General features: G+C 32.9%; 1 protein-coding gene across 7 annotated transcripts in view; it reads left to right on the forward strand.

Moving 5' to 3' along the window:
- The window catches only part of LOC126733736 (hemicentin-1), a 613,913-nt gene that overhangs the window by 574,256 nt on the left and 12,130 nt on the right, over positions 1-27,527 (forward strand). For all 7 annotated transcript variants that reach the window (XR_007659843.1, XR_007659842.1, XM_050437122.1 and 4 more), the window contains 2 exons: positions 1,837-2,014; positions 16,194-16,352. Coding sequence is in view for 5 of the 7 variants with exons in the window: in XM_050437122.1 (XP_050293079.1) it covers positions 1,837-2,014; positions 16,194-16,352 (337 nt within the window). In the remaining 2 variants the exon portion in view is untranslated. The remainder of the gene's footprint in view (positions 1-1,836; positions 2,015-16,193; positions 16,353-27,527) is intronic.

The raw sequence follows: 27,527 nt of genomic DNA on the forward strand, positions 1-27,527 counted from the left end.
CAAACTAAAAAAAAATGAAAGAATTTTTTCTTCATAGTGTTGCAATTTGAAAAAATTTAATAAAATTGTTGTTTTTTTTTCTCAGTGATTGTAATATATTTCCATTGTTTAAATAGTTTTCTTTCTAATAATGTTGCCAAAGGATTTTAATTTTTTTGAGTCACATTTGTCTGTCAATGCTTGGAGCAGTGTGTTATAAATTGGAAAAAACTACAAAACAGTGTTGCCAACATATTTTCGTTTTTTTTTTTAGATTAAATTAAGCAGTTCCTAGAGCAGTGTTGCGAACTAAAAAAAAAAGATAAAACCGCTTTTTTCTTCACAATGTTGCCTACAGTATTCCATTTTTTTTTTATAAAATTTTTTTCTTAACAGTGTTGCCATATAGAAAAAAATAAAATTATTGAAATGATTACAACTTATAAAACAGTTTTTTCTTCAAGTGTTGCCAACAAATATACCCTTTTTTATTGCAAATTAAAAGAATTACAGTATTGTCACCATATCTCAATTTTTTACATCTAGAAAAAATTGACCCGATAGATTTCTTTCTAACAATTTTTAACAATGCAGTTTTTAACAGTGTTACCAATTTTTCATTCTTTTTTACATACGTATGCCCGTCAATGTTCGGAGCAGTGTTACAAACTGGAAATAAATAGTACAAAACAGTGTGGCCAACATGTTTTATTTTTTTGTGTAACCAACTGAATAGGATTTAAAGAAATTGTATTTTCTCTCACACTGTTGCCAACATATTTCTCTCGACAAATTTCTAAAGCAGTGTTGCATACTAAACAAATAAAGTTTTTTCACAGTGTTACCACCTTAAACAATTTATAAAAAACTTTTTATTTTTGACAGTGTTGCCATTACTTTTTATTGATTTTTTGTAAAAATTGACAAATCTGTTTTTTTACAGTGTTGCCAACGTATTTTTTTAGGTTATATCAGTCACGAGCAGTGTTACAAACTAAAAATAATTGATAAAAAGGTTGTTTTTCACAATGTTGGCAATATATTTCTCTTTTTTCTTGTTGCAAATTGTAAAGGTTTGAAAAACCCTTGTTTTCAGTGTTGCCAACAGCTTTCCATTTTTTTTTGAAAAATTAAGAAAACCGGTTTTTCTTAACAGTGTTGTAACATGGAAAATATTAATAAAATTACTCATTTATTTACTGTATTTTTTTTTACAGAGTTGCCAACATTTTTAATATCTGTTTGGATTGTATCGGTCAAATGTCGGAGCAGTGTTACAAACAAAAAAAAAATTATAAAACGGTTTTTCTCTACAGTGCTGCCAACATGTTTCTTTTTTTTTCTGAATTGTATGTGTCAATGCCCGGAATAATGATGCAAACTAAAAATTAATAAAATAGTTAACAGTGTTACCAATGTATTTCCATTGAGTGAAAATTGAAAAAAAAAATAATGTTTTTTTTTATACAACGTTGCCAACAATTTTTGTAAATTTTTCGTACAAATTGACAAAATATTTTTTTTACAGCATTGCCCATATGTCTTAATTTTTTTTCTTCTACGTAAACTAGATATTTCTGAATTTTCTGGTTAAACTGGATAATTTCCGTTTTGTTTTTTTGTGTAACAAAATAGTGTTTTTTGCACAGTGTTGCCAAACTCCATTGCCAGCAGCGTTGCATATCAAAAATCATTGAATAAATCCACACCATTGGCAACGCTGCATACAAGAAGCTCAAGGGGTAAAAGGACTTTTCTCCTGGACTTATTAGGCCTCATTTTTTTTAAGAAAAAGTCACTTTTTCCCTGTCTTATGTTAGTTTTTCAGGTACTTATTAATGTTTCTCCCTCCTTTAGATCGTACCAGCCTCAAAACCGTCCCCGTTAACCAATTGCACCCTCAAAAGCGTCAACAATCAAACGATAGAGATCGTGGATGTCGAGTGTAAGTCCGGATACGACGGCGGACTGCCCCAGCAATTCGTCTTGGAGGCCTACGACGCCCATAGTATGAGACTACGAATAAATCAAACCGGTAAGACACTTTTTTTGGAATTTTTGACTTTTAAACGGACCAATTATTCTTGTTTTATTACGTTTAATTAGCGTCATATTGAACGGTACTGAGAACAAATTTGATATAAAACACCCTTAATTATTATACTACTTCATACACATGACATTCCGATTTAAATTCCCCATCAAGTAAACGGTTCAATTTAAACGAGACACTCGCACGTCTATGTAGAAGCAACGACACACGTAAATAGCGTGAAGCAGCAGCAGCGCGTGAGGAGGCGAGGGAACGGGATCTGATTTCATTAAAACACCTGTTTGTGTTCTCTCCGTTTAAATTTGAATTTTCCTCGAAATTGAATCGGTAATATTTAGTTTTAGTTAACGCGTTACCGCCCCCCCCCTATTCCAGCCCTGACGCCTACTGTTTACCACCCTCCTTTGATGTCGCCGCCTCGTCGAAAACAACGTTTCTTCTTTGAAGAGGAGACGTGGAACGCATGTTTGAGCGTAATTTAATTCGCATTTAATTAAGAAGTAACATGGAGGGGTTTTTTAACGCTTTCCCGGTTTAATAATTTAGACTTTTTGAGCGGAAATTTATGGGGTGCTTTAAAGTATTTCCGTAGGAATTGAGTCTCAACAGAAACTGCCTTAATTCTTCAAGTAATTCACTCAGAAACAGGTTTTTATCCTTAAACCCACCCTCAGGAATCAGAGTCGACCCTAGAATTTTTTTGATTTTGATTTTTTTGAAGATGGGAGAAATCAATCAAAATTACAACCGAATTCTGATATATTAATTTGAAATGGTTTCAAATACCTGAAACGAAATTTAAAATTCCTTTAAATTCCTGGAAGGAATTTTTAAATGCCTGCAAGTGCTTGTAATACTATCGAAAATTACTCTAAACGCCTGAACCTGACAAGAAATGACTTGAAATACCTTGAAAATGTATGAAAAATGCCTTGTAATTACTAATTATTAGTAATTACCAAAAATCTAGAATGTATTCGAAAATTATTTTAAGTGCCTGGAATAAAAATTATTTTAAATGCCTGTACGATGGTGAAAATTATTTTAAAATTCCCAGAAAACATAAGAAAATTAAAATGTCTGGAATAAAGTTAAAATTACAATCGAATTTTGACTTTGAGTAATCTTTTACAATTTGGCATAATCTTAAATGTTCCAGTCAGTCCTTTGGATCGATTTTCTAGACATTTCCGGCCATTTAAAGTTAGTTCCTAGCATTTGAAGCATTTCCTTACATATTCTAGGCTTGATTCGAACATGGTGCAGTGTATCGAGTAGACGCATGTGCGTGCTCTCTGCTTGTTTTAGTTAAATTTCAGTGTTATTCGCAGAATTTTTGCGTTTAATGTGTAGTTCTCTTTGATTTAATTTCCCCATAAGTGCGTTTTTTTCTGTGGAAAAGAAGACCTGTGTAAAGATGCCTCCAAAACCAGCCGTAACAATAACAAGCCTAAATGCTCGAGTCGAAGACATGGCGGCGGAATTTACTAAGACTATGGAAGCCTTTAAATCGCAACTCAGTCAACGAGGTAAGCCTTCTACTGTCGACTTAAGTAATGAGGATCAAAACCTATTAGCAACATTTAACTTATTTGAAAGTAACATAAATGACTCCTTGGATTCATTAAAAACTGACGTTATGCTGTTAAAAAAGGAGCAAGAAATTATTAGGCGCCATATTGACAACTTTCAACTTAAATCAAACAAACATTCTCTTCTTTTTCATGGACTCAAGGAAGATTCAGTTAATGACGTATATACTTCTGTAATAAATGTATTAAGTAACAAACTATCTGTGAATTTATCAAAAAACGACATAAGCAATTGTTACCGCTTAGGCAGAAAGGATGCAAAACATTCCAATGATCGGCCCAGGCCTCTGGTTATTAATTTTTGTCAACAATGGGCGCGCGACCTTGTGTATTTTAATAAAAGGAAACTGAAAAATAGTCCATATTTAGTGTCGGAACTGTTAACTCCGGTAAATCTGCGAATTTTTAAAGGAGCGAAATCGATTTACGGCAACTCTACCTGGACTTTTGGTGGTCTAGTGTACTTTGTTGACTCTAGTGGTGTGAAAAAGCTGATAAAAAGTGAATCTGAATTACCGACTTCTGAAGGGTCGTAAATTAAAAGTAAGAAATCGCCCTTTCTCTAATTTGTACTAGTGATATTATTATTGTTACTAAATATGTACTGTTTGTTGTATGTCATACGTGTATTATCAGGGTACTAGTTGTTTTTTATTCTTTAAATTAACCCTAATATTGTAACAAAAGGGCAAGGTTTTTATTGCAGGGTTCTGTTTTTCTTTTTGTATTAGTATTTATATTTAATGGGTATTCCGCATTGGATAACTAAATTTAATATTTAATATGCAGTACTGTATTTTTTGGGAGTTTTTTTTTCCCTTTCTTTTTTCTTTTGCATCTTCACGTACTTTTTTCTTTTGGGTATAATATTGTTAATATTATCTTATAAATATTCATTTAACGATTTATAGATTTGAGGAAAGTCTATCTCTAGTACTTCTAGATTTAATTACTGGTGTAAAACACTAAAATGAAAATCTTTATTTTTGTTTTGAATTGAAGGAATATATACTGTATGTATTTTTTTTGAAGCATTGAGCAGCATGAAATAAACTTATCGATTGTAGGGAGAAAGAGGAGAGAACTGATTGGGGTCATTCAGGATTGTTTATAATTCTGCTGTTAGGTAATATTATTAGTAGATTTTGGTATAGACAAATATTGTTGAGCCTTTTTAATATTATTAATTCTTTCTAATTTTGTTTGTGTGAGGGGCAGCTGATTACAAAGGTATACATATAGATACATATATATATATATATATTTTTTTTTTGTTGATTGATTTTTATTTGTGAGTCGAGACATTATTATATTGTTGTGTATTTCTAGCAGCGGCGATATGTTTTTTTTTTTTTATTTTTAAGATATCATTGAACTGACAATGAAGATTGCACATTTAAATGTCCGGTCCATATTCACTGGATTTCATGATTTTTCCCTTTTAGTCCAACAAAACAACTTCGACATAGTCATGGTAACTGAGAGTTGGTTAACGCCTAATACAAATCTTGAAATATTTAATATAGCTGGTTTTAAAGCCATTCGTAAAGATAGAGAGCATGGTAGAGGAGGTGGAATCTTAGCATATATTAAAAATACTATTCCCTATAATAAAATAGACTTTGATATTCAAGTAAGTAATTCTCTTGAGCATTTATTTATAAAGTTAAAAATTCGCAATCAAAAGTACTGTATTGGAGTCTGCTACAGACCACCTAAGTCTAATATAACATTATTTGTATCAGACATTGATAATATTATGTCTTACATATGTACAAATTTTGATAATGTTATTTGTGTTGGTGACTTTAATGTAAATTTTTTTAACATTCCTAATCCAATTCTTACGTGCTTGGAAACATACAATTTAATACAAATTATTAATGAACCTACTCGTATAGCATCCACTTCAAGTACCTTGGTTGATCCTATTTTTATTTCTAAGTCATTGAGTCTCAAAGATTGTGGAACAGTTAATGCAGATCTAATTTCCGATCATAGACTTATATACTGTGAAATTTGTGCTCCTAAAATTAAAGTCACCCCAAAAATGTTAAATTACCATTGTTTTAATACCTTCAATTATCAAGACTTTCTTAAAGACTTTCAGTCTTTGGAATGGCACTCTATAATAACAGAGAACAACATTGATGTTAAAATTAATATTTTAAATAGCTTTATCTTAACATTGTTTGATAAGCATGCTCCACTAAAAACACGAAAAATCAGAAAACCAAAAGCTGAATGGTTGACACCCAATTTAAGAATGCTTATTAGTGACAAAAATAAAGCATTACAAAATTTTAAATCCACAAAAAGCATTCAAAATTGGAACAACGATAAACAACTTAGAAATTTATGTGTTACTATGATTCGCCGGGAAAAACAAAACTATCTAAATCATATTACATCACAAAATAATAGCAATAAAACCTGGTTAACACTTCGAAATTTAGACGGACATTTTTCTGATACTACAAAAAAAGATTTACCACCTCATGTTTCTGATCCTAATGCAATTAATGCTTATTTTGCACAATTTTTTCAAATCGTTAATAATAACTGTGACAACAAAATAAATTTTTATGACACAAACGTTTTTAGTGCAGCTAACCACTTTTCATTTGAGTTAACCGATGCTGCGGAAGTTAATAAAATATTACATAATTTAAAAAAGAATAGCTCGGGAGATGACGATATTTCTCTTAGAATGCTTAAATATTGTAGCCCATACATTGATATTTTCCTGGTTCATATAATCAATTGTTGTTTTGAGCAAAATTATTTTCCACTTGCATGGAAAAGTGCCATTGGAATCCCACTAGCAAAAATTTCAAATCCTAATGATTTTTCCGATTTGCGTATCATAAGTATTTTACCTACAGCGTCTAAAATTTTTGAAAAAATTATGTATAAACAAATTTATGACTATTTCCTATCTAAACATTTATTGCCAAATAATCAATGTGGATTTAGGGCAGGATTAAGTGCATCTACAGCGCTTACTAAAGTAACAAATGACATTTTTGAAAATTCGGATCGCAGCAATGTCACAGTGCTAGGCCCTGCTTGATTATTCCAAAGCATTTGATACAATTAACCATAAACTTTTAATATCTAAGCTAAAATACTTTGGGTTTTCTGCCGACTCAGTATTCTTAATAAAATCATATTTATCCAATAGATATCAAAAAGTTCGGTACCATAATGAGTCTTCTAGCAAGCTGGATATTTTATCTGGTGTTCCACAAGGGTCTATTTTGGGACCCTTGCTTTTCATAATTTACACTGCTGATATTTTATTGTCCTTAAAAAACTGTCATGTAATGGCTTATGCTGATGACACGCAGCTTTATATTTCTTTTCATCCCAATGAGCTTAACGCTGCATCTGCTCACTTAAATGAAGACTTAGAATTGCTAAGTAAGATCTCGTTTGAACATAACCTTAACTTAAATTCAAAAAAATCAAACCTTATGGTCTTTGGTAACAAGAACGCGGTAGAAATAGTCAAATTAAATATGAATATTTGCGTAAATAACAACAAACTGCCCTTTGTAGAGGTAGCCCGTAATCTTGGTATTATTATTGATTCCCAATTACGTTTTAGTTCTCATGTGGAGATGTTAAGACGTAAGGCTTTCTCGAGGCTGAAGATTCTGTTTACAAATAGACACTTTTTAAATTTTAAACTTAGAAAAATGTTAACCGAATCTCTTGTTCTTTCAAATTTTAATTATTGTGATTTTATCTATTTTCCATGCCTTGACTCGCTTCACAAAAATATGCTTCAAGTAATGCAAAATGCTTGCGCTCGTCTAATTTTTGATCTTAAAAAACGCGATCACATCTCTCAAAAAATAATCGATTTAAAATCGTTAAGAATGGATAATATTTGGAAACATCACTTAAGTAATTTTACATATAAACTTTTATCTAATCAAGATCGAAATTTTAATATCTTGCGTACCATTTTTAAAACAAGACGTTCTGCTCACTCTGTCAATATAAGATATAAGTTAAAGTTTTCAATGCCACAATTTCGAACTGCTCTCTATACTAGATCTTTTTCTTATAATGCAATTAGCTTGATTAACTCACTTCCTGACGAATTTCGACTTTTCAATTTTAATAAATTTAAATTTAAAGTAAAAAATTATCTTTTAGATACACAAAATCGTCCAGTGAATTTATGATCTGATTTATTTTTGTTCTTTTTTTTGTATCTTTAAGACGCTTCTCGCTGCTGCTTCATAGATTGTTCAGAACTGTATATGGGTCTCCCCTCACATTGATACTGGAAGTTGTGTATTGAATGGCTCTGTTATGTTTTTGTTTGTAATATGGCTAACAGTTTACGGATTGATTCTCTTTTTTTCTTCTCTTACTTTTAGTAAGCATAGGTACATGCACATGGTTAAGTAGAATAGCATTTATTTGCTAGACTTCGCCATTCCTGTACTATTTAAATTACATTAAATTACATTATTTTGTATATTATTATTTGTTAAAAAAAAAAAAAAAAAAAAAAAAAAATTGTAACTTTGTTTGACTTATTAAAGACCTTATTTATTTATTTATTTATTTTATTTTATTTATGAATTTATTTTCTTATATTTTCCAGGATTTTGCACTAAATTTTAATTTTATTTCAGGCATTTGAATTCTCGTTGGGAATATGAAAAATTACTATAAAAACTTGAAAAATTATTCGAACAGAAGCTTTAGGTTTCAGAGCCAAACTTCCAATGCATAAAAATGTCAAAAAAATTTTTTAAATGAGTTTAAATATTACGAAAAAGTAATTTTAAATGATTTAAAGTGCCTAAAATAAATTTTTAAATTATTCTTGATGCCTTGAAGCATATAAAAAGTTATTTGATATACTAAGAAAAGCTTTAAAATGCCTTGTAATTACTCCCAAAAATCTGGAATGAATTGAAGAACTATTTTAAATATCTGCAATAAAAATAATTTTAAATGCCTGGAAGATGTAAAAAAATTACTTAAAAATATTTTAAAAAAAAGTGGAAAACCCGTCAAATTTTGAGATTTTAGTGCCTGAAATAAAATTGAAAATGGCTTGAAAATGCCCAGAAAACGTAATAACAAGCTTGAAGTACCAGAAAGAGTGATATGTATAAGGCAAATTTCTTTTTGAAATAAAAAAAGTAATATTTCAGTCATTAAATGAGAGGATTATTTATTTAATCCAGGCATTTTAAAAAATATTTGAAATATTCCAGTTTTTTGGATTAAGTTTCTAGGATTTTAATCGTACTTCATGGCATTTCAAGTAAATTTCAAATTAATTTCAGGCATTTGAAATCTCGTGGCGAATATAAAAAATTACATTAAACATCTCGAAAAATTCCTTGAACATCCTGAGAAAGTTTTAAAAAAAATGCTTTAAATATCAGGCTTCAAACATCAAGTACATTCTCTTGCATATTCTAGGCATTTGAACTACCGTAATTTCTTCCATCTTCCAGGCTTTACACTAATTTTTCAATTTTATTCCAGATATTTGAAATCTTGAGGCAAATATCAACAATTAATAAAAAATCCTCAGAGAGAAACTCCTATAGCCTAAAATGTTATGGAAAAATATTTTGAATGCTTGAAAAAGTATCCAAACATAGAAAAGGGTTCAAGCTCAAATTCTTAATGAAGTAATAAAACTATAGTTCGTTCAATATATCTTTGCGTTCACGTCATCATTAAAACATGGCCGAATTGATCAGCCATTGATCAGAATTCAGAATTGAATTAGCCCATTGATCTATCTTGCACTCATGGAGTTCTTATGGGAAGTACTAGAAGGAATAATCGGACATACAAGTGCAGGCAATTAAAAATACTTTTTAGGAATGAGAAAATCCAATATGGCGCCCATAAGAAAAAATAAACTTGATGATAATCGAAAAAAAACGAAACGTCGGATTAATTTGTTTTTTGCGTCATGTTGTAGGACATAAAAAGTGGCAATGAAAAACTGTTTTTAGTTTTCCGATGTCTCTTTAAATGAAGTCGGTAGAAGGTAAAAATGATTTTGACAATTTTCGATTTTCGATATATTTATTTATTACAGGCAGTTAATTAAAGAGAAAAACAAACAGGCAGTCGAGTATACTTCATTAGGTTCAGGTTTAACTGCCTGAAAAAATATTTTTATCTCTTACAGACAGTTTGAATTAGGGATAAGTAGTTAAATGGACTCGACCAACTGATCAGGTTCAAGTTCAACAGCCTAGAAGAATATATTCATTTTTTTATTACAGGCAGTTGAACTTGAGAGAGAAGGAGACAGGCAGAAGAATGTACTCCATTAGGTTCAGATTCAACTGCCTGTAAGAATATATTTAGTTCTTACAGACAGTTTGAATTAGAAAGAGAGAGGGATAAGCAGTTGAGTGTACTCGACCAACTGATCAGGTTTAAGTTCAACAGCCTGGAAGAATATATTCATTTTTTTATTACAGGCAGTTGAACTTGAGAGAGAAGGAGACAGGAAGAAGAATGTACTCCATTAGGTTCAGATTCAACTGCCTGTAAGAATATATTTAGTTCTTACAGACAGTTTGAATTAGAAAGAGAGAGGGATAAGCAGTTGAGTGTACTCGACCAACTGATCAGGTTTAAGTTCAACAGCCTGGAAGAATATATTCATTTTTTTATTACAGGCAGTTGAACTTGAGAGAGAAAGAGAAAGGCAGAAGAATGTACTCCATTAGGTTCAGATTCAACTGCCTGTAAGAATATATTTATTTCTTACAGACAGTTTGAATTAGAAAGAGAGAGGGATAAGCAGTTGAGTGTACTCGACCAACTGATCAGGTTTAAGTTCAACAGCCTGGAAGAATATATTCATTTTTTTATTACAGGCAGTTGAACTTGAGAGAGAAGGAGACAGGCAGTAGAATGTACTCCATTAGGTTCAGATTCAACTGCCTGTAAGAATATATTTAGTTCTTACAGACAGTTTGAATTAGAAAGAGAGAGGGATAAGCAGTTGAGTGTACTGGACCAACTGATCAGGTTCAAGTTCAACAGCCTGGAAGAATATATTCATTTTTTTATTACAGGCAGTTGAACTTGAGAGAGAAAGAGAAAGGCAGAAGAATGTACTCCAATAGGTTCAGATTCAACTGCCTGGAAAAATATTTTTAGTTCTTACAGACAGTTTGAATTAGAAAGAGAGAGGGATAAGCAGTTGAGTGTACTCGACCAACTGATCAGGTTCAAGTTCAACAGCCTGGAAGAATATATTCATTTTTTTATTACAGGCAGTTGAACTTGAAAGAGAAGGAGACAGGCAGAAGAATGTACTCCATTAGGTTCAGATTCAACTGCCTGTAAGAATATATTTAGTTCTTACAGACAGTTTGAATTAGAAAGAGAGAGGGATAAGCAGTTGAGTGTACTCGACCAACTGATTAGGTTCAAGTTCAACAGCCTGGCAGAATATATTTATTTATTTATTTATTACAGGCAGTTAAATGTGAGAGAGAAAGAGACAGACAGTAGAATGTACTCCAATAGGTTCAGATTCAACTGCCTGGAAAAATATTTTTATTTCTTACAGACAGTTTGAATTAGAAAGAGAGAGGGATAAGCAGTTGAGTGTACTCGACTAACTGATCAGGTTCAAGTTCAACAGCCTGGAAGAATATATTTATTTATTTATTTATTACAGGCAGTTAAATGTGAGAGAGAAAGAGACAGACAGTAGAATGTACTCCAATAGGTTCAGATTCAACTGCCTGGAAAAATATTTTTATTTCTTACAGACAGTTTGAATTAGAAAGAGAGAGGGATAAGCAGTCGAGTGTACTCGACCAACTGATCAGGTTTAAGTTCAACAGCCTGGAAGAATATATTTATTTATTTATTTATTACAGGCAGTTAAATGTGAGAGAGAAAGAGACAGACAGTAGAATGTACTCCAATAGGTTCAGATTCAACTGCCTGGAAAAATATTTTTATTTCTTACAAACAGCTAAATTAGAGAGAGAAAAAGATACGCACTCGAGTATAATCGTTTAGGTTGCTGCCTGTAAGACTATATTTATTTATTACAGTCAGTTAATTAGAGAGAAAAAGAAACAGGCAGTCGAGTGGACTCCATTAGGTTCAAGTTCAATTGCCTAGAAAAATATTTTTAATTCGTACAGACAGTTAAATTAGAGAGAGAAAAAGATACGCACTCGAGTATAATCGATTAGGTTCATGATCAACTGCCTGTAAGAATATATTTATTTCTTACAGACAGTTTGAATTAGAAAGAGAGAGGGATAAGCAGTTGAGTGTACTCGACCAACTGATCAGGTTCAAGTTCAACAGCCTGGAAGAATATATTTATTTATTGATTTATTACAGGCAGTTAAATGTGAGAGAGAAAGAGACAGACAGTAGAATGTACTCCAATAGGTTCAGATTCAACTGCCTGGAAAAATATTTTTATTTCTTACAGACAGTTTGAATTAGAAAGAGAGAGGGATAAGCAGTTGAGTGTACTCGACCAACTGATCAGGTTCAAGTTCAACAGCCTGGAAGAATATATTCATTTTTTTATTACAGGCAGTTGAACTTGAAAGAGAAGGAGACAGGCAGAAGAATGTACTCCATTAGGTTCAGATTCAACTGCCTGTAAGAATATATTTAGTTCTTACAGACAGTTTGAATTAGAAAGAGAGAGGGATAAGCAGTTGAGTGTACTCGACTAACTAATTAGGTTTAAGTTCAACAGCCTGGAAGAATATATTCATTTTTTTTATTACAGGCAGTTGAACTTGAGAGAGAAAGAGAAAGGCAGAAGAATGTACTCCAATAGGTTCAGATTCAACTGCCTGGAAAAATATTTTTATTTCTTACAGACAGTTTGAATTAGAAAGAGAGAGGGATAAGCAGTCGAGTGTACTCGACCAACTGATCAGGTTTAAGTTCAACAGCCTGGAAGAATATTTTTATTTCTTACAAACAGCTAAATTAGAGAGAGAAAAAGATACGCACTCGAGTATAATCGTTTAGGTTGCTGCCTGTAAGACTATATTTATTTATTACAGTCAGTTAATTAGAGAGAAAAAGAAACAGGCAGTCGAGTGGACTCCATTAGGTTCAAGTTCAATTGCCTAGAAAAATATTTTTAATTCGTACAGACAGTTAAATTAGAGAGAGAAAAAGATACGCACTCGAGTATAATCGATTAGGTTCATGATCAACTGCCTGTAAGAATATATTTATTTCTTACAGACAGTTTGAATTAGAAAGAGAGAGGGATAAGCAGTTGAGTGTACTCGACCAACTGATCAGGTTCAAGTTCAACAGCCTGGAAGAATATATTTATTTATTGATTTATTACAGGCAGTTAAATGTGAGAGAGAAAGAGACAGACAGTAGAATGTACTCCAATAGGTTCAGATTCAACTGCCTGTAAGAATATATTTAGTTCTTACAGACAGTTTGAATTAGAAAGAGAGAGGGATAAGCAGTTGAGTGTACTCGACCAACTGATCAGGTTCAAGTTCAACAGCCTGGAAGAATATATTCATTTTTTTATTACAGGCAGTTGAACTTGAAAGAGAAGGAGACAGGCAGAAGAATGTACTCCATTAGGTTCAGATTCAACTGCCTGTAAGAATATATTTAGTTCTTACAGACAGTTTGAATTAGAAAGAGAGAGGGATAAGCAGTTGAGTGTACTCGACCAACTGATTAGGTTCAAGTTCAACAGCCTGGCAGAATATATTTATTTATTTATTTATTACAGGCAGTTAAATGTGAGAGAGAAAGAGACAGACAGTAGAATGTACTCCAATAGGTTCAGATTCAACTGCCTGGAAAAATATTTTTATTTCTTACAGACAGTTTGAATTAGAAAGAGAGAGGGATAAGCAGTTGAGTGTACTCGACTAACTGATCAGGTTCAAGTTCAACAGCCTGGAAGAATATATTTATTTATTTATTTATTACAGGCAGTTAAATGTGAGAGAGAAAGAGACAGACAGTAGAATGTACTCCAATAGGTTCAGATTCAACTGCCTGGAAAAATATTTTTATTTCTTACAGACAGTTTGAATTAGAAAGAGAGAGGGATAAGCAGTCGAGTGTACTCGACCAACTGATCAGGTTTAAGTTCAACAGCCTGGAAGAATATATTTATTTATTTATTTATTACAGGCAGTTAAATGTGAGAGAGAAAGAGACAGACAGTAGAATGTACTCCAATAGGTTCAGATTCAACTGCCTGGAAAAATATTTTTATTTCTTACAAACAGCTAAATTAGAGAGAGAAAAAGATACGCACTCGAGTATAATCGTTTAGGTTGCTGCCTGTAAGACTATATTTATTTATTACAGTCAGTTAATTAGAGAGAAAAAGAAACAGGCAGTCGAGTGGACTCCATTAGGTTCAAGTTCAATTGCCTAGAAAAATATTTTTAATTCGTACAGACAGTTAAATTAGAGAGAGAAAAAGATACGCACTCGAGTATAATCGATTAGGTTCATGATCAACTGCCTGTAAGAATATATTTATTTCTTACAGACAGTTTGAATTAGAAAGAGAGAGGGATAAGCAGTTGAGTGTACTCGACCAACTGATCAGGTTCAAGTTCAACAGCCTGGAAGAATATATTTATTTATTTATTTATTACAGGCAGTTAAATGTGAGAGAGAAAGAGACAGACAGTAGAATGTACTCCAATAGGTTCAGATTCAACTGCCTGGAAAAATATTTTTATTTCTTACAGACAGTTTGAATTAGAAAGAGAGAGGGATAAGCAGTTGAGTGTACTCGACTAACTGATCAGGTTCAAGTTCAACAGCCTGGAAGAATATATTTATTTATTTATTTATTACAGGCAGTTAAATGTGAGAGAGAAAGAGACAGACAGTAGAATGTACTCCAATAGGTTCAGATTCAACTGCCTGGAAAAATATTTTTATTTCTTACAGACAGTTTGAATTAGAAAGAGAGAGGGATAAGCAGTCGAGTGTACTCGACCAACTGATCAGGTTCAAGTTCAACAGCCTGGAAGAATATATTTATTTATTTATTTATTACAGGCAGTTAAATGTGAGAGAGAAAGAGACAGACAGTAGAATGTACTCCAATAGGTTCAGATTCAACTGCCTGGAAAAATATTTTTATTTCTTACAAACAGCTAAATTAGAGAGAGAAAAAGATACGCACTCGAGTATAATCGTTTAGGTTGCTGCCTGTAAGACTATATTTATTTATTACAGTCAGTTAATTAGAGAGAAAAAGAAACAGGCAGTCGAGTGGACTCCATTAGGTTCAAGTTCAATTGCCTAGAAAAATATTTTTAATTCGTACAGACAGTTAAATTAGAGAGAGAAAAAGATACGCACTCGAGTATAATCGATTAGGTTCATGATCAACTGCCTGTAAGAATATATTTATTTCTTACAGACAGTTTGAATTAGAAAGAGAGAGGGATAAGCAGTTGAGTGTACTCGACCAACTGATCAGGTTCAAGTTCAACAGCCTGGAAGAATATATTTATTTATTGATTTATTACAGGCAGTTAAATGTGAGAGAGAAAGAGACAGACAGTAGAATGTACTCCAATAGGTTCAGATTCAACTGCCTGGAAAAATATTTTTATTTCTTACAGACAGTTTGAATTAGAAAGAGAGAGGGATAAGTAGTTAAATGGACTCGACCAACTGATCAGGTTCAAGTTCAACAGCCTAGAAGAATATATTTATTTTTTTATTACAGGCAGTTGAACTTGAGAGAGAAAGAGAAAGGCAGAAGAATGTACTCCATTAGGTTCAGATTCAACTGCCTGTAAGAATATATTTAGTTCTTACAGACAGTTTGAATTAGAAAGAGAGAGGGATAAGCAGTTGAGTGTACTCGACTAACTAATTAGGTTTAAGTTCAACAGCCTGGAAGAATATATTCATTTTTTTTATTACAGGCAGTTGAACTTGAGAGAGAAAGAGAAAGGCAGTAGAATGCACTGCATTAGGTTTAGGTTCAATTGCCTGTAAAAAGTATTTTTATTTCTTAGAGACAGTTGAATTTAAAAGAGAGAGAGATAGGCAGTCGACTGTACTCGACCAACTTACTAGTCAGGTTCAAGTTTAATTGCCTGGAAGAATATAATTATTTATTTATTACAGGCAGTTGAAAACTCCGGAAGTATCCGGAGTTTTAAAATTTTTTAAACGTCATTTTATTAAGCTTCAAATTGCGCAACTTTGCCTCTATTTAACCGACCCTGTAACTCTTACGGTTTCCGAGATTCCAATGGTTACCCTCGAATTCGGGACACCCTGTACATGTCAAAAATACCGAACCGAAACATATTTTTATATATTCATTCTTCACTTTCAATTTAAATTTGAAATATATCCTCTTAATTGGCCAAATATGTCGGTTTTCTTTACTAAATCCTTATAATTATCTTATTTTTATTTCTGTACTTTAGTATTGTACTTATAAAGCAGAAGTTGACACCATTAACCTTACAATAATTACAGTTAATACTTGCTCATTAATTAACAATACCAGTCAATAATTTTTTTTTCCTTAACAGTACGTGACACCGAGTATCCGACCTTTCACCTGGACCTGGGAGATCTGCTGCCCTCTCCTCCCTCACTAAAAGTGATCGTTTATGCCGTAAATGCCAAGGGAAAAAGTGAGAAGCTTGTGTTAGACGATATCACCCTTAATGATGCTGAAAAACGTACTGGTAAGTTCAATACATTCTAAGAAATTAATAGGAAAGGATCCCCTTGCATTTGTTAATAGGCTGAGTTACTTTCTTAGAACATTGAATGGCTTTCAATGTTCTAAGGTTACTTTAAAGTTTATCGGCATTTTGAATCTCTATAAAAAATAGTCACTACCATCATTACTGAAAAAAATCCAATCTTTTCATTTTTAATATTTCGTCACAGTCATCGGCTTCTGAGCTCCCTAAATAGCCGTTACTATACGATATGATACTGGCGGTAAGCCAGCAGAAAGACGATATAGATACGGTTTAGTACGCGGTTCAATTTCAACGAATTTATCGGGGTGGCGTCCGCATAAATTTCCCCATTATCGCATCATCATCATCGTAACGACAGCAGAATGACGAGGCCCTAAATTCGAATCGCGGTCAATAGAGACACAATAGTCGATAATGGCGTCATTGTTTCAATTGATAGAGTCACTGACCCATTTCGCTTTTGTTAAAATAGAAAATTCCATGATACATCGGATGAATTTCCGTTTTCCCTTTGCACGCGCTGCCCTCTCCCCCCTCACCGATATTCGTTGCATTAATAATTTTCAATTGGCGTATCACTATTTGATGCCACCCGCACAGTGGGTAAAGTAGAGGCTCTGTATCGAGATGTCATATTTTATAACAATTTCATATTAATACGTATTGGTTGAGTAGTAACGTCTGATTTTTAATACTCCAACTGGATTGAGTGAGTTGCCTGTCACTAAAGCTCTGGTGCGTCTGTTTACGCTAATTATACGTTTTAGTCATTATCATAAGAAAATTCATAGAAGCAGACAGGATGTGGTGTGTGAATGCAGAACTCTCTATCAATCCTGATAAAACAGAGCTCATCAAAAGTCTGAAATCACCAAATCATTTGATGATAATATACATTACTATATATACGGTTATTCAAGATTATAAAGATAAACAATAATTTAAAGAAGATTAAGGGCACACTTATGCAATAAATTGTGAGGAATTTTCCAAGAACGGTACCAAATTGACCTCTTCTTTTTTAGACGAATGTATTTTTATATGGAATGGAAGAGGCATGAAATTAGCACCTTTCGTGTGCTCCTACGGATTAAGAAATGGACTATAGAATATTCTTAAAAGAGTTGTGGTCAAAGAAGACCCGTGTATTACCTGATAATTTTATATAAGAACGTTATCTGTAGTTGAAAAACTTTCTGAGTTAGAAGCGAATTTGTGAGAGCAAATGATATATCCAGAAACCCCTGCGACTAAAGAAAGAGTTCAAAGTACTTGGGGTATCTGGATAAACGTGGAACAACTCTGAAGGATAGTGGGCAGAAAATGGGGTATAAGGTCTAATAACCTATATTGGTTCAACACTTCTATAATTAGACTTAGAGTAACTTTTCAATCAATGGAAGTTCAGAGCCAAAACTGTTCCATATTCTTGTTATAAAAGGGAAAATATTTATTCAAAGATAAAATTATTACAGTAAGGTAAATTAGACACACAATTTTTCTTAGAGCAATATGGGTGTGTCATATGTTTTTATTAGATTTAAAAAATATATCTAAGTAACTTAATCTAGGGAACATGCAATCATTAGCAGTATTAACTAATGTTACCAATTTTTTATTTCTGCGTATAAAAGCTATTCGGTCAATTTTTTTATGATATTTTTACAAGTATATAATGAGTTGGTGTAATAAAGTGCGGAAAATGTTGTCTTAGGAACTTTAACATTGCAATTGTGCAATTTGCCTAGTGGCAATGCCTAAGCTAATTATTTTTAGTCACTTTATATTTGCCACCTAATAATTAAACTGATCTTATATATAATTGCTTTAGAATTAAAATACTAGCTAGTTTATAAATTAATTCACTAGGAAACCGTATTAGCACATGCATAATAATTTTTAAGGCAATTAAAAATTGCAGGATGAAATTGACGTTTGGTTTTAAGGAAATGAAAAATACCTGAAATTAACTAGAATAAATGGAAGAAAGCATCAACTGCTGAAAATGTATTTTAATTTCCAATTGCCTGGAAGGAATGAAAAACGAATCCAATTGCCTGGAATTATTAATAAATTAATTCAAATAACTGAAGGATGTAGAGTAGAAACATGGAAGTTTGGAAGAAATGGATTTTTCAAATTTTGATCAAAATAATTTTTTTTTCAAAAATAGGCAACATTTTATTTATTCTAAGGTATATCTCAGCAATGAATAATATCCAGGAGCTTAAGAGTCTGGATGAAATGGTTTCAACTGCCTGGAATTATTTAAAAAAGTACAGAGAGAACCAAGATTTAACTATATACACAAAGTGTCTCTAAATATGAAAAGGAATGACCCTTTGGCTTATTTTAGGACTAAAGTCTCCTATATGTACATATTTATCATATCAGTGAACTTGCGGCTCACATGCCAAGGTTCAAAATCATCCAGTATGTTGATGATACCACCCTTCTCATCTAAAGATCTTCCAGACTTTAACAAGTGATGATCTCCGCACATGGTTTGCAAATCAATCGATACTGTCAGCAACGTTTTTGTTATCAATCTATTTTCTTTTTATATTTTTTTAATTCTGTTTTTTCTTTTGTTAATTTTATAATATTTTATAGGGTAGTTTCGTCGCCTTCCTCTTTGAGTATCGGTTTTAGTAATCGTGATTCCAACGTTTTTGTCTCAGATCCACATACCTCTAGCTAAACGTGATAAGAATTATATTTTTTGATGCAACGAACCTTAATTTAATGCATAAATGTTATGGGGTTGATAGGGAAAATTTTAGAGAAAATTGAGGTAGAACTTAGGAAGGTTTAGACCAAGTATTCCTGAAAAGAATTTAAAATTATTTCATGAAATTTTCAATATATGCTAACGTTGTTTATATTGTTGAAAAGGGAATTAAATGAGCTTTAATTTGATATAAAAATTATATGAGGTTTATACGGAAAATTATGGAAAAAATAATGGTAGAACTTAGGGAAGTTTAAATCAGGTGTTCCTGGAAGTAGTTTTAAAATTAACGGAAATTTGGGAAAAACCCTAACCCTGTTTATATCCTTGAATAGAGACTTAAATGAGCTTTAATTTGATGTATAAACTATATGGGGTTGATAGGGAAAATTATGGAGAAAATTACGGTAGAACTTAGGGAAGTTTAAATCAGGTGTTCCTGGGAGTAGTTTTAAATTTAACGGAAATTTGGGAAATATGCTAATCGTGTTTATATCGTTGAACAGTGACTTAAATGAGCTTTAATTTGATGTAAATATTGAATTGTCGAAACAGTGAACTGCCAAGGCTGTTGTGCATATAGGTCTCCTGATGGACCCGTCATGCCCCACCGGGGGTTACCAGAGTCCAACGGCCTTAGAGAAACCGATAAGGCTCTCTGGTCTGAAGGACTTAAAGTCGCTCGGTACACTGAAAGTGTTACCCAAGTATTTGAACCTGGCGCGCGTGAGTGCTGGGCACTCCCCGACTACATGGTGAAAGGTTTCATCCTCCTCACAGCACCATCGGCATTCCGGGTTGTCCGCAATACCGATAGTATGGAGATGGCTTCTTAAGTGCCAGTGACCGGTTAAAAGACCTGTCACTAGCCGAATTTCGCGTCTTTTTAGGCGTAGTAGATTTTTGGTGAGACAGGCAGAGGGCCCACCTACATATGTGCGCTTCGGCCTGTTTTATACCAGGGGACTCCAGTCCATCTTCGGTGGGTCCACTTGTCCAGCAGACCCTTCATTGATGCGACCGCAACGCATTTGGCGATACCAACTATGGGTTCCGGCCCCATCGGCACATTCGCGGATCCCAGTCTGGCAAAAGAGTCCGCTTCCTCATTACCTGCATGGCCCGCGTGGCCAGGTATCCAGACGAGCTGGAACCTGCATCCAACCTGTACCAGTTTTTTTAGGACTTTTATGCACTCTAGTACAAGCTTGGAGCTTACCTTTGCGGCCGTGATAGCCTTAATGGCAACTCTGCTGTCCTAGCATATTGATACGACTGTATTGCGGTCTCCGCAGCTTAGGATTTTCTGTCCGCATTTTAATACAGCGAATACTTCGGCCTGGAAGACAGTGACGTGCTCCCCCAGCGAGTATGCCCTACTGGTATGTGGGATCCCACCACAAAGCCCTGATCCAGCTCTATTATTCATTCTGGAGCCGTCTGTGTACCAGATGGGACCATCTGGTACACAGACGCCCTATTTAGCAATGCAGGTCTGTTGGAATGCTGCCACTCCTCTCTGCCTGCAATGTGCGTCACGAATCCCTCGCAGTCCACAGTCACTGGAGCCATGCAGTCACTGCCCATCAGAAGGAGAGGACATTCCTGTATGGCCCGTGACAAAATTTTTGCGTGACCGGCCTCGCCAGCACGTAGTTCGCCGAGGACGATGTAAATATTATATGGATTTAATAGAGAGAATTAGGGTATAACTTAGGAAAGTTAGATCAGGTGTTCCTGGAAGTAACTTTTAAATATTTCCAAAAATTTTGGAAATATACCAACGATGTTTTTATTGTTGAAAAGGGAATTAAATAAGCTTTGATTTGACGTAAAAATGATTGAGAAAATTACGGTAGAACTTATAAATCCATAATTTCGTATACATAAATTAATAAGTCTTGCCATAAGCTACAAAAGCATCTGTAAAGTGTTACAAGAGAGACATTAAGTAATGGAAAGGATTTAAATGTTAAGAGATTACTTGTTATTATGTGCTCATTAGTGTCTGAACGGAAAGGTTATCGTGTGTGTAAGAAATAAAAAATATTAATGTTCGGTATTCCTTAGTAATTTGAGGAAAAATTGTAAAAAAATATTTTTTAAGTACCACGATACTATTGCATATTTTAACATCGCTTTTAGTTTTAACCAACTTCTCTTTATAACAATTTTCGGTGTTGTCAAAAATAACTTTATATAAATAACTAAAATTTGCTCAAGAGTAAAATTCAAATTTTTTGACAAACCTCGTAGACGACTAGTAAAATTTTATAACTCACAAGGAGTCGGTAAAATCTATGCAAAGAACATTTTTCAATTATTTTATCTTTAGTGTTTAACCTGAATGTGATGCTTAGCAGATTTAATGAAGTTCCTTGAATTCTACATCAAGACTCTCAGTCCGTAATGTTTCTATACAAACTTCTACTATACCCGATAATATCATACCTTTTCTCTCATTCTTTATGTGATCAAATCTGCTTAGTCAAAATCACATTTACAAAATGTACTTCAATTTCAATAAAATTTGCCGGTAAGAAATGTATAGTTAAATAAATAAATAAAGATAATAGTATGTCGCTGTTATCAGTGGCAGAGATTTAACCACAAAAATATAGATATAATGAAGGATTTTGATAGTCTGCATTGATGCCAATAAAAAACACAAATTGTAACTCAATACCAAGCATGCAGCTTTAGATCTAGACTGTCTAACGCTTAAATTCTATTTGGAACCACTCAAAAAAAACACATACTGTGAGTGCCAAATGAGTTCTCAAGATATGATACTGGAACAACTGTGTGACTCTTTCAAACAATAGTTAAAGGTTATTTAGAGAATTTTCAACTCTTCATGTCTTAAAAAAGGAACAATCTTTGTTCCGGGTCTTTGGGAAAAAAAAATGTTGCGCCTTTGATGTAATTATTTCATGCAATTTGATTGATATATTTTCTTTAATTCTATAAAAGCTATTAAAATTCTTGAGTGATTGACACTACACTTTTACGTAAAAATTTACTCCAAAATCTGACTTTTTATCCTATCCATGTGTCTGTGATTTTCTACTGTACTATAATTGTGTTCCACTGTATACCGGATCCATTTCAAAATAATCCGCGTATTATTTTCGGGCGAAAAACCCCCTCCGTTGCCCCCTTTGCTCCCCCCTGATTTGCAGGCTTTTCATTAGTTCAATGGACGGTTATTAAAACTGGGCGGCATAGAGAAACGTTATCGCTCCCGGCGTCTACGCTCCGATTAATATAAATTGAAACGGACGGGCGTGAAGATAACTGATTATTTTAACTGGTCACATACAGACAACATATTGTCAGAAAAGTGATTTTTTTTTGCTTTGTTTTTGGACTGTGTTCTAGTTTAATCAAAGAAGGAGGGGAGAAGGCAATTTTCAATTTGAAAGTTTGACAGAATAAACAATTTTTACAATATACAGGTTCAACTGGACGAGATACCGAGGTCGGTTATACAGGGTGGCCTATCGAAAACAGTCCAGCAAAGCTTGCGCCCTTTTTTTAAAAAATGCTCAGACCCGTCAATTCTTGATTTCAGGAGGGCATTTTTTAAAAATAATTTTAACCCCTTGCCGGGAGTTGCGACCACCCTCGAAATCTTAAATAGGAGTGGGGGTCAAGTGTCTTTTTATTCTAGTTGCAACTGCCAAGTTTACAATTGCTTAGTTGAGTTTTCGCAGCATGACAGCTTGTCAAAGTTTTTGAAGCAATACCATCGTTTAATACTTTCAGCGCTGGTTTTTAGAGGTTCTTGGTTTACAACACAAAAACGCTCGCACCCATCGATTTTTGATTTAACTTTTTAACCCGACAACTTCAACCCCTTAGCGGGGGCGACGTTCACCTTTATTTTTTAAATGGGAAAGGGTGTGTTGTGATACATCTTTTGATTTAATAAGGGCGTTTAATTTTCTTTAAAATAGCGCTTTGTTTTTTAAATTTTAACTGCGATTTCCAGAGAAATCTAATTTAATTTTATTGATTAGTAGTCCACCGTATAACGGTTCAAAGTGTTCCCGGATATTGTGAAGAATATCGGGCGTTATTCATGAATGATGCGGTTCCGTAAATCTTCTAACGATTCAGGTTGGGTGGCATCAATTTTCGATTTCAGATGTCGCCACAAAAAGAAATCAAGAGGAAATAAATCGGGTGATCTCGCGGGCCATTCGATAGCACCCCTTCTCCCAATCCGTCCACCAGGAAACGTTTCATCCAGAAACTGCCGTAATGGTAATGCGTAATGGGGAGGAGCTCCGTTTTGCTGAAATATCGCATTTTCTTTGTTTTTCATAATTTAAATTGATGCTGAGTTAACGGCGTTCTCCAAAAGGTCTAAGTACGTATCTCCATTTAAATTTACCCCATTTTACGCATCATTTTTAATTTATTATTATAAGACATTTTTCGAGCATTTTTAGGTTACATTTTCAGCTCTTCAAAGATGCAAAACATTTAGTCATTTTCAATGTTGTTGCCCAAGCATTTTCACGTTTTGTTCCGCACTTTTGAAGCCTTTATGTTACTTCCGGGAATTTGGACCAATATCAATCATCATTAGATACCCTGTATATCCGGAAATAACATTCGAATAATTTAAGAGGTGATTCTACATGAGAAAAAATTATATAAACATAAGCAGTGACTTTTTTACCCATTTTTTTTTTTTTAATTAAAAAATTAAAATTGCAACTTTTTGTTTGTTGCCATTTTTTTTGTATCCTGCTTTGTTTTTTGAGAAAATAAATAAAAACCAGTCTCCCGCGTGTCTATAATTGACACTAAATTCTACATAAATTCTGCTACAGGTATAATTATTTGTCTTCTGGAAATTTGATGTCACTTTTACTACGTTCCATATGACTTTTATATTTCGCAGACATTTTATGTAATATTTTATTTTTCTTCAGGATTTTGAAGTGATTTTTTAGCTTTTCCAGTCGTTTGACGTCTTCCAGGGCTTGGCTTTAATTTTTCCTGTTGTCCAGGTTTTTATAGTCATCTTTCTACTTACCTCAGGTATCATGCACTTGATTGAACATTTATTTAAAATATTTCTACAAACAGAAAACCGAGAGAAATGAAATGTACAGTTTTGAATTTCTACTACATTTTACTCCTCGGTTATGTCGTGGATCAGCTGGAAAACATTTTTTTCTTATGTAGTTTTGCTCTCTCAAGACAAGGAATAACATTTTCTAAAGATCGTTCACGATTTGTGAGAGTGAGATAGAGTCGTATTTATGATTGCTTAATTTTAATTGGTATAAAAGTCAGTGTTGCATCTTTTTTTTTTGTCAAAAATACTGTCGATAGGGATAAATCCCAGAACGCCACTGCCCCTCATAATTTTAATTTAACTATTCCTAAATAATTAATCTCTTATCATAACAAACGACGCAATTTTAATAAAATCAATTAAGTGGGATATTTATTAAAAACGCATTTAATTTTTAACAGACATTCTGTGTATTTTCTATTCCAGACTTTTGGACACAGTTTCAATTTTATTCTAGGCACTCAAGGAGATTGAGGTTAGTTTTTCCTGGTCTGGTGTGTCAGTTTGAAATAGTTTCTCATATACTCCAGACCCTTGAAATAATTATTAATTTGTTTCAGGCTTTTTAAGTTTCTTCCTGAAATTTGAAGTATTTTCTCGTTTCCAAGCACTTTTTCTACATTTCACAGATATTTATATTCATCTGTTATATGTTCCAGGCTTTTAGTGTAATTTTTAACATTACTACAGGCACTTAAGGGAATTTTAAGGTTGTACTTGGTTTTTGAAACCCTCCCTTTGATATTTAATTCAGGGCAAATTAAAGTAATTTTCAACTCTATTCTAAGCGTTTTCAGTTTTTTCCCGAATTTTAATGCTTTTTCCTTACGTTTCTTCTGGGAATTTCAAACAGTTTTTCGATATTTAAACGTTTCGTCTATTTTTTAATTGAAGTCCAGTCAGTTTCAAATTTTTGAAATTAAAAAAAAAACAATAAAAAATTATTTGAAAGATATGAATGCCTGGAATAATAAACTAATTATTCTATATAGGCCTGGAATGCCTGGAAAACGTGTAAAAATTCTGTGGAATGCCTCGGAAACTCCATAGAATAACATGCAATATCTGGAAGAAAATCCAAAATTACTGCTTTCAATTTTCTTCTTGGCACTCAAAGAGATTGAGGTTAGTTTTTCCTGGTCTGGGGTGTCAATTTGAAATAGTTTCTCATATACTCCAGACCCTTGAAATAATTATTAATTTGTTCCAGGCTTTTTGAGTTTCTTCCTGCAATTTGAAATATTTTCTCGTCATTTCACAGATATTTATATTCATCTGTTATATGTTTCAGGCTTTTAGTGTAATTTTTAACATTACTACAGGCACTTAAGGGAATTTTAAGGTTGTACTTGGTTTTTGAAACCCTCCCTTTGATATTTAATTCAGGGCAAATTAAAGTAATTTTCAACTCTATTCTAAGCGTTTTCAGTTTTTTCCCGAATTTTAATGCTTTTTCCTTACGTTTCTTCTGGGAATTTCAAACAGTTTTTCGATATTTAAACGTTTCGTCTATTTTTTAATTGAAGTCCAGTCAGTTTCAAATTTTTGAAATTAAAAAAAAAACAATAAAAAATTATTTGAAAGATATGAATGCCTGGAATAATAAACTAATTATTCTATATAGGCCTGGAATGCCTGGAAAACGTGTAAAAATTCTGTGGAATGCCTCGGAAACTCCATAGAATAACATGCAATATCTGGAAGAAAATCCAAAATTACTGCTTTCAATTTTCTTCTTGGCACTCAAAGAGATTGAGGTTAGTTTTTCCTGGTCTGGGGTGTCAATTTGAAATAGTTTCTCATATACTCCAGACCCTTGAAATAATTATTAATTTGTTCCAGGCTTTTTGAGTTTCTTCCTGCAATTTGAAATATTTTCTCGTCATTTCACAGATATTTATATTCATCTGTTATATGTTTCAGGCTTTTAGTGTAATTTTTAACATTACTACAGGCACTTAAGGGAATTTTAAGGTTGTACTTGGTTTTTGAAACCCTCCCTTTGATATTTAATTCAGGGCAAATTAAAGTAATTTTCAACTCTATTCTAAGCGTTTTCAGTTTTTTCCCGAATTTTAATGCTTTTTCCTTACGTTTCTTCTGGGAATTTCAAACAGTTTTTCGATATTTAAACGTTTCGTCTATTTTTTAATTGAAGTCCAGTCAGTTTCAAATTTTTGAAATTAAAAAAAAAACAATAAAAAATTATTTGAAAGATATGAATGCCTGGAATAATAAACTAATTATTCTATATAGGCCTGGAATGCCTGGAAAACGTGTAAAAATTCTGTGGAATGCCTCGGAAACTCCATAGAATAACATGCAATATCTGGAAGAAAATCCAAAATTACTGCTTTCAATTTTCTTCTTGGCACTCAAAGAGATTGAGGTTAGTTTTTCCTGGTCTGGGGTGTCAATTTGAAATAGTTTCTCATATACTCCAGACCCTTGAAATAATTATTAATTTGTTCCAGGCATTTTAAGTTTCTTCCTGCAATTTGAAATATTTTCTCGTCATTTCACAGATATTTATATTCATCTGTTATATGTTTCAGGCTTTTAGTGTAATTTTTTAACATTATTGCAGGCACTTAAAGGAATTTTTAAGGTTGTACTTGGTTTTTAAAACCTTTCCCTTGATATTTAATTCAGGGCAAATTAAAGTAATTTTCATCTATTCTAAGCGTTTTCAGTTTTTCGATATTTAAACGTTTCGTCTACTTTTTAATTGAAGTCCAGTCAGTTTCAAATTTCTGGCATTTGAAGCTTTTTTCTAAAATATTTCTTTGACATTTTAACGTCATATTTCCAGGTGGTTTTGTGCCAGGTTTTTTAAGACTTTTATTCCAAGTTTATTGTTTTATTCTAGACTCCGGGGGGTTATTTTCAATTTTGTTTCAGTCATTTGAAAGTTCTTTCTGATAATTAAACCCTTTATTCCAGGCTTGTGAAATAAAGTGAATTATTTTTATATTCTTTAGAAATCTTATTTATTTGTTTTTCAACTCTTCCATGGCATTTAATGTAACTTTCTTTGGTTCCGGGATTTTGGAAACACTTTTTAAGATTTTCCAGGCATTTCAAATGATTTTTAACTTTATTCTAGGCGTTTGGAGTTACATTTCTAGGTACCTGGTATAATTATTTGTCTTCTGGAAATTTGATGTCATTTTTCCAAGCTTTCGAAGCATTTTGTTACATATATGTTGTATTACTTTTATATTTCGCAGAAATTTTATGTAATATTTCATTTTATTCCACTATTCTGAAGTGGTTTTTTAGCTTTTCCAGTCGTTTGACGTCAGGGCTTGGCATTAATTTTTTC

This window comes from Anthonomus grandis, chromosome 3, assembly GCF_022605725.1.
Source record: "Anthonomus grandis grandis chromosome 3, icAntGran1.3, whole genome shotgun sequence".
In the NCBI taxonomy this organism is placed as follows: Eukaryota; Metazoa; Arthropoda; class Insecta; order Coleoptera; family Curculionidae; genus Anthonomus; species Anthonomus grandis.